This window comes from Castanea sativa, chromosome 12 (assembly GCF_040712315.1).
Source record: "Castanea sativa cultivar Marrone di Chiusa Pesio chromosome 12, ASM4071231v1".
Classification (NCBI taxonomy): Eukaryota; Viridiplantae; Streptophyta; class Magnoliopsida; order Fagales; family Fagaceae; genus Castanea; species Castanea sativa.
Window position 1 is genome coordinate 46,567 of NC_134024.1, and position 13,616 is coordinate 60,182.

The 13,616-nt window shown below is 38.2% G+C and overlaps 1 protein-coding gene across 1 annotated transcript; it reads right to left on the minus strand.

Moving 5' to 3' along the window:
* Window positions 1-6,022: 6,022 nt before the first annotated feature.
* On the minus strand, window positions 6,023-13,361 carry LOC142619400 (disease resistance protein RPV1-like). Its single transcript, XM_075792490.1, has 8 exons — window positions 13,333-13,361; window positions 12,742-13,209; window positions 10,803-11,895; window positions 9,923-10,210; window positions 9,183-9,745; window positions 8,965-9,095; window positions 6,655-6,998; window positions 6,023-6,547 (listed from the first exon to the last, which is right to left on the minus strand). Exons 1-8 carry the CDS (start codon window positions 13,359-13,361, stop codon window positions 6,023-6,025), a joined length of 3,441 nt encoding a protein of 1,146 aa, XP_075648605.1.
* Window positions 13,362-13,616: the final 255 nt, after the last annotated feature.

The following is a 13,616-nucleotide window of genomic DNA, read 5'->3' on the forward strand; positions in this document are numbered from 1 at the left end:
CGTTAAATGTCCTACTCACGTAGTAAATGGGTTGTTCATTCCCGTCATCATCTTCTTACGCTAGTAGGGCTCCTATCGCTTGTGAGTTTGATGCTAAGTACAGCAACAGGGGCCGCCCACGTACTGGTGCTTGGAGGGTGGGAAGGCAGTTCATGATCTGTTGGATCCTCCGGAAGGCTTCCTGTTGCTCAGCTCCCCAGGTGAACTCAGTCCCCTTTTTCAACAGTTTGGATAAGCCACTTGTGACCGAAGCTAATCTTGGCACAAACCTTCTGATGTAGGAAACCCTCCCTAAGAAGCTTTTGAGCTCCCTTACTGTTGTAGGCCTCTTCATTGTGGCAATGGCCATGGCTTTCACTGGATCCACACTTATGCCTTTATGGTGTACCAGGAACCCAAGGAATTTCCCAGCAGACACCCCGAAGGCACACTTCATGGGGTTCATGCGTAGCTTGTATTTCCTGCATCTCTCAAAAACTTGCTCAAGTACCTGGAGGTGTCCTGTCGTAGTTTTTTACTTCACCACAATATCATCCACATAATCTTCCATTTCCTTGTGCATCATGTCTTAGAAGATGGCCGTCATGGTTCGCTGGTATGTGGCCCCTGCATTTTTGAGGCCAAAGGGCATCACAGTGTAATAAAAATTCCCAATCGGGATTCTGAATGCTGTCTTTTCTACGTCCTTGGCAGCCATGCGGATTTGGTTGTATCCACTATACCCATCCATAAATGAGAACATAGAACTCCCCGCGGCTAAGTCCACAAGGAGATCAATATTAGGCAGAGGGAACTTATCTTTTGGGCATGCCTTATTTAAGTTGCGGAAGTCCACACAGCAACGAATTTGGCCATTCTTTTTCTTCATGGGTACTATGTTGGAAAGCCACTTGGGATGTTGGATGGGGCTTGATGAACCCAGCTGCCAGCAGTTTCTTGACTTCTTGGGTTATTTGAGCTTCTATATCAGTGTGAAAGACCCTTGCTGGCTGGACCACTAGCTTAACCCCCGGATCCACATTGAGAGAATGGACCACCAATTCTGGATTTAGACTGGGCATCTCGTCATAGGTCCATGAAAACACATCCATGTACCTCTGGAGTAGGGCTATTAATTGCTCCTTTTCTTGCGTTGTTAGCTGACTTCTGATGAAGACAGGCTTCTGGGATCCCAGTTCGGCTCCCAAGTTTATTTCTATTTGCTCTTCTTTAGGCTAAATTTGGGCCTCCTGAACTGGTTCCTTGGGGATTTCTTCCTGGGCGACCATACAATCTGGTGGTCCGGGACCCTCCTGCGTAACGCATTCAAGCCCTACGCATCTTCACAAACTATAAATTACCCTTCCTCCGGGTTCTCGCACTACAACACATTTTCGGGATCCCGAGGAGCTGGGCTCCCTCTTTTGCCTTTTTCTCTCCAAAAGGTTTCTCAAATCATAAGTACTTTCCCCTTCCTCTTCTTCTAGGACAGATGCTCTTGGGGTCCTTGGCGTGGGGCTCTCGTCATCCAGTTCTAACTCATCATAGAACATGGTTTCTACAAAATTCACCTCCCTTGGTTGAAAGGATTATGATTGGCAGGGATCCTTACAGTCTTCCCATTCAATCTCCCCTTAACACATTGGTGGTACGTGGAGGGAATAAGGCGGTGCTTGTGGAGCCATAGGGGTCCCAGCAGTACATGGTAGGACACCTCTGAATTAATCACATGGAATCTTGTCAGGGCCACTATTGGCCCTACCCTTAGAGCCAGCTAAACATATCCTTCCGTTGATTCCGCTGATCCTCCAAATCCCGTTATCTCCATGGGGGCCCCTAGGATCCTTCTACCCGTAAGGCCCACAACTTCCAAGGTACTCAGAGCGATGAGGTTAAGCGACGCCTCTGTGTCCACCAATGCCCTTCTGACTTGGACACCATTTATAATGGCCATCAGGTAAAGGGGTCTACGATGGTCTGGATGCTCAACCTCCATGTCCTCGTCAGTGAAGGTTATTGCGTTGGTTGTCTCCAGGTAAGCTCGACTAGCATGGGACTCTACTGTGAAACATTCCATTCCTGAATCTACTGCTATGCTCATGAGGGACTTTATGGACACCCTTCTTACTTCTGGTCCAAATCCTAGCTAGTTAAATAGCGATCTGAACTTGGGGTTCTTCTAGAGTGTTCTGACTGTGCTTGGGTGGAAGGATCCTTCAGATTCTTCTGCTTCTGCTGGGTTCCCATGAATCACCACAGCCACCACCCCTTTTCCTTTGTGATTGGGTAGAGGGTTCCTTTACACCTCTAGCTCCTTTTGAGTGAGTTTCAAGGTTCCCTCCCTTAGCTTCTTGTGAAAAAGTCTACGGAGGGTCCAGCAGTCTTTGGTGGAGTACTTGACATAGTTATGGATTCTGCAAAACAAGGGGTTCTTCCTCTCTTCTTCAGTTGGTGGCCTGGACACGGTAAATGGCTTGACCACCCCATCTCCAATCCACTTATCCAGGACCTGGTTCAATTCTTCCGCGGTACATGGGATCACCGGAGGTTCCTCAAATATTTTTCTGTCAGGCTTCCTCCTTTTTTCTCCCACTGATGCTGTCATGGCCTGGGGTACTGGCACCCTTTTCGTTCTCATAGTCTGCACTGTTCTTCTAGTTCTCTGTAGCAAGTCGGCAAACTGAGTTATGCATAGATTTTCGAGATTGAGTTTGTAATCAAAGAGCATGTTGGATATGCAGGTCTCCATGAGCTCTTTTTCTTCGTGGTCTCCGTAGCAATCTAGAGACACATCTTCAAATCTTTTAATGAACTGGACAGGGTCTTCCTCTGGCCTTTGCCACACCATTTGGAGGCTTTGGAAGGTGACCTTATCCTCACCTGGGTAATACTTCGCGCAGAACCTCTCCATCATTTCGTCCCAGGTTCTAATGGACCCAGGCTTCAGCGTGGTGTACCACGTGTATACTCTGTCTACTAGGGACTTAGCAAACTCCCTTAGGCACAGCTCTCGGTCTCCTGCGTAGGGGCCCATAGTGTGTATAAACCTGCTCACATGTTCCACAGCGCTTCCACTCCTTCCATCAAAAGGATGGAACTTCGGGGGTTCATATCCTTTGGGATACGGCTTGCCGAGGAGCTCTGGTGGGAATGGGGTATCCTGAGAAAATTGCTTGGGAATCCTTGAGAGCTTTTCCCTTTCCTGTTCCAACAGGGCACTAACATCTGCCAGCGTCAGGTACTGGGGGTTGGCTCCCCCTCCTACTGCTGATCCTCCTTCTGGTTGGGCTCTGTCCTGGTTGACTACAGAAGGAACATTACCCCTGATTTCCTGTGTCCTGCCCTCTTTAAGGAGGCGAATCTCTTGCTGCAAATCCTTCAGCATTTCTGTCATTCGAGCCATGGGATCTGGCTCCTGCCCTGCGTGCCTTTGTCTTGATACAACCTCCTGTTCTACCAGAGGCACCTTGTTCCTTTGTTTGGAGGCCACCTCGTTTTCTCCTACAGGTTCAGATGCCACGGGTGGTACATTGGTACCTTTGCTGTTCCTTGCTCTTGGAGCCATGCTCTGCGAAGGGACTGTTTCTTCCCTCTCCTTTTCCTAGTCCCCAGTGGAGTCACCAAAATGTGAGAGTCCTTTTTTTTTTTAACGGTATCCAGGCCGAAGCTTAAACAAGGACCCCAGACCCTCTAGTTGTAGTTTGAAGGGACTAGGCTTGGTCTACCGTAGCTAAGTGAGCTGTTTAAAGACCAAGTGATGCACAAGACAAAACTCCTGTAATACACATACACTAGCAGGCGAGAATATATGTATTGATTAACAAGGAAAAATAGGAAAGGCAGACAAGTGTAATAAAGAAAAAAAAAAGAATAATTGCTCGGGATCCTCAAATCAGTAGGAAATATTTCATTAGTTTTCTTAGTTGTGGATTACAATAAGCTCACCAAGACTTAATACAAGGTTTAAATAAGCTCAAAAATTACAGACTTAGATGACTCTCTAGGCTTCTAAGACTTGCAAAATTTGAATCCTTTTGAATCCAAGCATATGCTATAGTGACTGTTTCTGGGATACCGGGAGATATTTTCCTGTCTTCTTTGAGTTTTACAGAACTTTTTCTTAATGATTCTATACGATTTCTTCCTTACTGAATGCCCTTTAACGTTGGCTACTTCTTCCTTTTATAGTGCCACATTAGGGTTTTGGGGTACTATTAATTCTTCCCCCTTGGCCCCTTGGGTACTAGAGCCCCCTGTTTGCCTCAGCCCTTCTGACAACTGATCCTTTCCTTATTTTCCATAGTTCCCTTCTTTTGGTGTTTTTCTCTTAAAAGTGTCTTGCTGAACCTTTAGCTTTGCTCTCTCTTCAAGCCCCTTTTCTCTGTCTTCTCTTTTCGGGCTTACCCCCTTTTAGCCGCCCCTTGTCATCTTTCCCAGTAAGTGGAGTCTTCTTCTGTCAAACTGAAAGTTTCCCCAGCCATTTCCTTTCGTGGATCTCTTTTTCTGGGTTCCCCCGAGGCACCGGCTTCTTACTCCTGAGTCGTTGCTCTCCAAGTCCTCAAGCTTTGTGCTGCATTGCTGGGTGCTTCGAGAAGGGCCCATCTGCTTCTTGTTCCTGGTGCCTTTTGAGCTGTCTTAATCCTCCTTTAGCCGTGCTGTACACCCAGAGGTCCCAGGCAGCCCCCGGCGTCCTTGCTCAGCTCCTTTCCTTTCCCTGGTCTTGGCGGGCTAAATTCTTTTCTTTCTCCCCCCTTTTCCTATGGACTCCTTACCTCTTTTTGGGCCTCAGGTCCATCATCCCTCTTTCTTTTGCAACCCCAACCTTTCTCTTTTCTTTTTCTTTTTTTTTTCCAATTTTTATTTCCCACGGATTGGCCCAATGTGCCATCTCTTTGAGCCTTTTATCATGTTTTCTTATTATATTTTGTTTTTAGGCCTCAACAACTATCAATAGTATTTAAATTATATATATATATAGGAATTATATTATGCATATTATTGTATATTTTTAAGTGTATCCACGCATATGCATGAGGTTACAAGCTAGTATATAATAATATGTGAAGTTAAGAGAAACTCAAATTAAAATTCCAAATTAGAGTTCCAATTTTGCGCCATGTGTCTTAAATTATTTATTCTTAAAATTATTTCTTAATTTTAGAATCAAATGTGGAACCACATCTTAAATATTCATCTAAGAGAGTTATTGAGTACAAAAACCAAAGAGTCTAGAATAAATGAATCGTGTAAAAAAAAGTGTTTCACAATAATTATAAAAAAATGGACAATTTATATTTTATACCTAATAATATCCTTTCAAATTTTTTTAAAGAGTTACCAAAATATAAAAATAACTATCAATAGTATATAAATTTTATATATATATATATAGGAATTATATTATGCATCTTATTATATATATTTAATTATATCCATGCATATACATGGGATATAAGCTACTTATAAAGTAATAGATCACCATGTTTAGCCCAAGGGTGAATGTACTTGAATTATTAATAAGGTCACTTTAACATGCAAATTGAACTGCAAATACCCTAATCAAGACTCAATTGGTACTTGAAAAATGATGTATTTACTAATTTCAATTTAGGCAAAGAAACTTATAAATAGTAGCAAAAATAAGTTGAATAGTGAAATAATTTTTATTTTTCATTTGATATCCAAACGGAAGCTTCCAGTTCTCCTTTGTAGTCCCTTTTTTTTTTTTTTTTTTTTGAATATCTTTTCAGTTTATCTAAAATAGGGTCACTTTAACTTAGGTTTTATTAGTTAGAAGTAAATCAAAAGGAATATTCTTTAAAAACGTTCCTCTACATTATATATATATATATATATATATATATATATATATATACACACATATATATATATAGTCAAATCCAAATTCAACCATCTGCAATTCTTAAAATAATAATAATAATAATAATAATAATAATAAAACACCATACCATTTACTACATAACCATGATTTATAATTTCATTTGCTAGTTCATATCCTTGAACAGATTTAAACCATCACAATCTAATTCCCATATCCACCATTTTTCTTAAAGAAATTCTCTAACCATATCGATCGGAGTCTAGCATTCTTGGCCATGAATGCCTTTGCTACCGTTTCATTATCCACCAAATAGTCAAAAGCAGATGCAAGCATAACTTCGTCAAACCTTTCCATCTTCATCACTTCTTCATAAAGCTCTTTCATATCAAGTTGATCTTTTTTGAGTTCTTTTATTGCTAGATCAACCTTTCGAAGTTGTTTGGAAAACTTATCATAATTAGCACCTTGGTTTGCACGACTCCTTGTTCTATGAGAGCTTGTGCTACATAAAGCTGCATTTGAAGAAATAACTTGCTCCCCTTTTGATACCTTCTCAGAATCAATGTCTGGATCATATGCCTCCGAGTCAACAATCATTTTTTCTGCATCAATATCACTAAAAGACAGGGCAGAACTCCATGTTGCCAAGTCTTTACAAAAAAACAGAGCCATTTTATCATACATCTCAATTTTCTTGTTCAAATATTGCTCATGATCAGGATGTGCCTGTTTTATTTTTTTATTTTTCAAAAAAAAGAAAAAGAGCACAAATAGTTAGTAAGAGATCAATCACTAATATAACATCAACATAGTGATGAAAATATGATTCATACCATTACTTCCTCATCATACGCATGCTTTTCACAAGTAATCATTTTCAGATTATCATTCCATCCAAAAATATTTTTTCTATTGCGAAGTTGTGTTATGGTACTCCAAATGCTTTCCATGGTTCGAAGACAATTCTCCACATGATTACATTGGCATTCGACCCCAAATTTCTCACTAATTGCTTGGGCTGCTCGAGCTAATGATTCAGGCATAAGTGTATTGGATGGCTTATTTCCTTTAGTAGCGTCATTAGCAAGTATCTCAAGTAACAAACATTGCATTGGTTTTGACCAGCTAAATTGATCGCTTTTATTTTCCTTCTTCTCATCCTTTGTTTTGCCCATCGCTATAGTCACAAGAACAACAAGAGAAATCAAAATTCAACAGATGAAAACAAAAAAAAACATGTGAAAACTCTATTATATGTCCAGTAGAAAATTTTATTATCAAAATGAAACTTCAAATGTGCGTTATTAAATCAACATGAAAGATCAAAACATAATTCTAGAAAGTCACATAACAAAGTCAACTATACAAAGAAATTTATTCATTCAGCATAACATTATAATCTTCCCACATGGCATGATATATCTCTTCTGTTTCCTCAACCTGATGCAGGATTTTTAAGAATTCAGCACTATACTAGGTTTCTTGATGAATTCTTGAGTGAGGATTGATGTTTAAGAGTTTTAGGTTAGAAAACAATGAATATTGATGGCTGTATTGGGGCTGAAATATGGGATAAATAGAAAATAAAATAAATAAAACACAAGGCAACGGTTCCTTGGCATCACACCTAAGAGAAGTTTATAAGCCGCTGAATTTTATTGATCAATCACTATATGAAATAACATTGACTACAATAGAGCCTTTATATAGAGGCCATAGTTATCCCATTCCTAGTAGGACTTGGACTCTGAATAACCTATTCCTAGAACGTATAGAAATACTAATAACAATTAAATAAAGACTCAATAACACCTGAACCAAATAGGAAAACTCAAAACATAAAATAAGACTCATGGGCCTATAGGACTGCCAAGTACAGCCCATTCCAGAAATTACCAAATTGCCCTTATCCTAGTAAACTAATTAAAACTAATCCAATAGCTTCCCAACCTAAAAGACTCCATAACCTATCAAGGTGCTAAGAAGGTCCAACATCAAACTTGACCACAATTCTTGAATATTTGTATATTTAATCTTCTTTTTCATTGAGCTCTTCCTTGTCCTCATCATAACTAGTCTCTATTTTCTTCCTAAACTTTCCTTTGTAATTGTTGGACACTAATTTTGAATTTCAATTCGTATATATGGATATAATATAGGAAGAACGGGTGTGGATTCGGGTGCAAGTGCAGGTGCGGGTACGGGTACAGGTACGTATGGCAACACAGCAATTTTTGAAAAAGTAAGACACGGGTGTAGCAGGATGTGTTTATTAATTGATTATTAAATATATTTTTATTTATATTTTCTATATATTGAGATGATTTTAGGGTTTTTCCTTTAAAGTCTGCCGACAAAAAGGGTGTGTTTTGATCTAATATTTTAAGTTTTTTTTTTTTTTTTAAACAAGAATTTCGGGCCATCGAACTAAACTGGACCGAATTGGGCCAAATCGAAAAAAAAAAAAAAAAAAATTCAGCCACGGACGCGTGTAGCCACAAACATCCATGCGAATCCAACTCGAGTGTGCCGGCCAAATCGGCAAACTCATGCTTCCCAGATATACATCTTCCATTATTGAGTATATGGGGGGTCAACCCTCATTATGTGATTGGGAATGACATAGCATGCCAAGAGTGCCTAAAGACTACATCAACCTGTGTTGGGAACGATGATGAGGGCAAGGAAGAAGAGCTCAAGGAAAAAGAAGACCAAATATACAAAGATTCAAGAATTGTGGTCTAGTTTCGATGTCAGACCTTCTTAGCACCTTTGGTAGGTTATTTTAGTTATTATTGAGTCTTAGTATTGAGTCTTTTCGGTTCGGAAGCTGTTGAATCAGTTTCAAAGTCCTATTCAATATACTTTTTTCAGTCCTATTCGGCAGAGTAATGTGCAGAAATTAGGTGGGATCGATTATTTAATAAAAGTGTTGCCGTGTGAATGTAAAATTGGCTTCTTTTTGACAAGCTAATACATATAACAAAGTAAAAAGTTGATTGTCCTTTGTCTCAAAGGGGGCAAATAACCTTTCACTACAATACAGTATTACAACTATTTGAGAATTTTTGAGAAGGTAGGGGGGCAATTGCCCCTCCTTCCCTCCACCCCTGCATCCAATACACAAAACCGTTTATTCAAACCGTCAAAACCTCCCTCAGTGGTAATTCGCAAGGAAGAGCAACAAAGACTAAATAAAGCTTTACTATTTTCAAGAGGATCATTACTGAACTCTTTCAAGACAAAATCTACCCAGTAAATGCCTATGCAGCACCTAAACAATCCAAATCTACACAAAATGCTAGACAAGCAATATGAGCTATTACAGCTACAAAGAAAATTCAGTAAAATAAGATAATACTTGTAACCAAAAGGAAGTGTGAGATGGTTGTCACCTCGTTCAGTTTCCTCAAGAAAGCTCCAATTTGCACTACGTTCTGCCTTGTTACTGTCATCATAGGTTCTCATAATTTTGGTAGCTTTTACTACTGCTGAATTTTCCAATTCATGATGGACACTATCAAGCCTTGACTTAAAAAATAAAATTTCACATCCATGACATATCAAGGAGCTAATGGAAGAGGGCACTTCTAGAATAGCAGTTCCAGTGATATCAAGTTCCTTCAAACATTTGATTTTCCCCAAGTTCTCTGGCAGTTTGGAAAGTTTTGAGCATCCCAAAAGAATGAGTATTTCAAGAGACCTTAAACTATCCATGCTGCTTGGAAGATTGATAAGAGATTGGCAGGATTCCAAATTTAAAACAGCAAGCTTACTGAGTTGTCCAATGGATGGGTGGATCTCAACCAAACTAATGCAACCTCTAAGACAAAGTCTCTCAAGTCTCGGAACCCCTGCGAAGTCAGGTGTCCTAATAAGGTCTTCAGAATGTTCAAGATTGATGAGTTTTAACTTGTCTAAATACTGTCAACCAAAAAAAAAAAGGATAATTAGCTCCCATTATTGAATTTTGTTTGAAGTAATAAAACAATTTTTATTGATGAAAGGATGAAGCTCAAACACAAAGAAAGTGTATTTGAAGCGACTCCTAAAGAAAAGATAAATATTAAGTAAAACAGAAAGACAGAAAAACAAAATCACCTTTACACCTCTCCAAAGATATTCAATTTTGCTAAACCGCAGTCTAAGTTCAACAAGCTCTTTTGATTGGAATCCGGATGGCAAACATTTTGAAGAATACCCACGCCAATCAAGAAGTTTTAATTTATTAGAAAGATGTTTGAGGCCATTTGAGATGTGCACATTATTAATTATGAGCAATCTAAGATTACACATCATTGAAAAACCTTCAGAATATGATTCAATGTGCCGATATGCCTCATCCCCTCCAAATAAGTCAAGGACTATGGCCTGAATTGCTGTTGTTGCCTGAGAATCAAAAACAAAGGATCAGTGAATTGCACAACAAAAGTTAAGAATACTATAAATTTTCAGTTTTATACAGTGTTAGAGGATGCAAATAATATCCATACTGAGTTTTCCACATATATAACCACCTCTTGACCATTGGTAAATCCAACAAGGTGAAGGATGAGAAATTGCCAAATTGAGCCCATCGAAACAATTTAATTTTTTATTTAAGTTTTATTCATATATTAAAAGTGATATTTTCATTTAAGAATCATACATTGCAACTAGAAAGGATGCAATTCTACATTTCAAATATGTAAACAATGTCACAATCACATTGTGTTTTCAAAATGTAAGAAATCATGAACAACAATTTTTTTTTTTTAAGTGACAAACACATTAACACAAGAAATAGTCAGCATATTAACATGAAATTAAATAGAATTTTGTATTCCATATTTTATAAATTAAGTACTTAGAATTAGATAACTACATATATATTGGATTATATTTTTTTTTTCTTAAAGAACTAATTTATTGAATGAAATTGTGTTGTGTATCTATTCAATATTGCCCTTGAAATAAAGTGTTGTTTAGCCAACGTTCTTACCGTGTTGTTCGTCAATACATGAAACAAATCCTTACGAAGCCACAACCTACTGCGCTTTCCAGGCTCTTCACGTGATTCTTGACGGACAATTTCCATACCCATTTCTTGTACTAGTTCATGCATCTGCAATGTGTCGTTCTCTATGGTTAGGAGAGATTTATCCACAAGAACTTGTATTCCGATTCTTGCGTGAAAACCACAGGTCTCTAATATCTCTATTACTTGATCTTTCATCTTCCCTCTAAAGAAACACGCAACATCTAGAAATATATCCTTCCACATTTCCTCCAACCCATCATAACTTACTTTTAGTGTGTCAAATATTTCTCTTTTAGGATTTTCTTTAAACCTGTCCAATGCACTTTGCCACATATCCACTGTTCTTCCAAACAAAAAGGAACCAAAAGTTACAAGAGCTAATGGAAGGCCATTAGCATAGCATACGACATCCCGGGAGAGTTGCATATAATCTTCTTTGGGTTTTTCATTTTTGAAGGCTTTCAAACAAAAAAGTTTCAAAGCATCATCACAACATAATAAATTAGGCTTATATATTTTATGCACTCCATGATGGACCAACAGATGTTCATCTCTAGTTGTTATAATTATCAAACTCCCCGGTCCATACCAGTCATGCCCTCCAGCCAAATTTTCTAGCTGATCCAGTTTATTAACATTATCTAGAACAATTAGAACTCTTTTATGACATAGCCTTCTCTTGATCATGTCAACTCCATGATAAACACTCCTTATCTCTATATTTCTTTCCTCCAAAATATCTGCTAGAAGCAGCTGTTGTAATTGAAGCAAATCAAGTTTTTCTGAATACTCCCTTGCATTAGCAATAAAGGAAGAACCTTCAAAATGATCACGACGTATTTCATAGACAACTCTAGCTAGAGTTGTCTTTCCAGATCCCCCCATACCACAAATCCCTATCATACAGCCATTGTGCCCATGATTTGAATACAAAGTGTACAATTCTTCCAATGAAGAATCTATTCCTACCAAGTCATTGGTAATGCTTGAGGCACTTGAACTCAGACGATGAAATATCTCTTCCACAATGTCTTTGATTAATTCTGACACATTACTGTAAAGATAATAGAACAATAATTTAGTGATGGTCCAAACCAATCATAAAACCTTGGGGACGAAGAAAAATATTGGGCAATAATACTACTTGCTCAAACAAAAATGAACTCTTTAGCTCAGGAAACATGGATAGAAATACTCAACTACCCATAAAAGAATTCTATGATTATATTTACTGAAACAAATCCATAAAATCGTCAACTACCAGAAATGTCCTTTGAATTAATATTTGAGCGGACTAATATCAATTAGTGTGTTCCTAAGTGTGTATTTGGCATTAGCTTTTTTGTTCAACTTTTAGCTTTAGTTTTTATGTATTGCTTTTTAAAAGCTCACTTTTTCTCATATTTTCAAAATACAAATATACTTTAGCACATTTTCAACAAAAACCTAAATAAACTAGTGCCAAATGCACACTTAATTGACATGTCTTTTTTTATTATTTCTACAAATGTGATTTTTGGGCTTTCTCTACCTTTTCTTATTCCCGGCTTTCTCTACCTTTTCTTATTCCCTCAACTTAGATCAACTCACTCTTTTTTACTGGTGCATTGGTCACACTCCTTTGAACATGACCGTACCATCTTTAAGTGACCCTCTCTCGTCTTTTCACCGATTGGGGCTGGTCCTACCTTTACTGGAAATTTCCTCATTTTGAATTCTAACTTTCCGTGTATTTTCACTTAAACGTCCATCTTTAAGGATTTTATCAATATCGCAGCCAATAAACACGATTGTAATTGTTTTAATATTTCAATTTATGCATTCATATTATGCTATTCTATATACTTCCAGAAAATTGTCATTTAAATATCAGCATAAAATAAATTTCTTAGGAAATTACCGATCTCGAACTTGCCAACCAGACAGATTTGCCACTTCGCGCAAAGCAGCTCTCCACATTTGAACCTTCTCCATAATTCCATCAAACCGTGCTTTGTGTTCTTCAAAAGCTCTTCCGAAAGTTCCTTGTTGTTTCCGTACTTCAGATGGATCAATATCATAAAAAACCGGAACAACTCGCATTCCCTTATTTTTCATGCATTGAATAATAAGTGCAAGTTCATCCAAGCACCATGTCGAAAATGCATAGTTGCTTGAGAGAACGACGATAGCAACCCTCGATCCTTGCACTGCTTTTACCAGCTCTTCGGAAATGTGGACTCCTCCATGCAACATTTTAAAATCCATACAGGTCAAAATGCCCTTCCGATGCAAAGCATCATATAGAAGCTCCGTAAAATTTTGACGGGTGTCCCGGCCTCTAAAATTGAGAAAGACATCGTATTTCCACCAAGGTGTTGAAGAAGAACTACAACACAGAGAAACAAAACAAAAAAAGTATAGACGATTTGATATTTAGATTTTTCATTTCAAGGATGAAGGGAAAGGAAATATATAAAGAAGACGAATATGAGTGAAAAAGAGAACTTACAAACCAAAACCCTCTTGAATCGGCGCCATATTCAGTTCCTATTAGATAGTAATTGCTTTTTAGTAAATGAGAGGATTAGTGTTCTTTCCCAGTGTAAGAGAGACAGAGAGAGAGAGAGAGAGAGAGAGAGAGAGAAATAGCAGATCGGAGGAATTCATCCACAATTTCTCAGCCTGTTATTTATTAATAAGTCAAGTCATCAGCGAGACAAAAAAAAAAGAACTAGTCAACAAAGGCAAGTGCACGGTAATTTGACTGATTTTCGTGATGGTGGTGACCAGCTA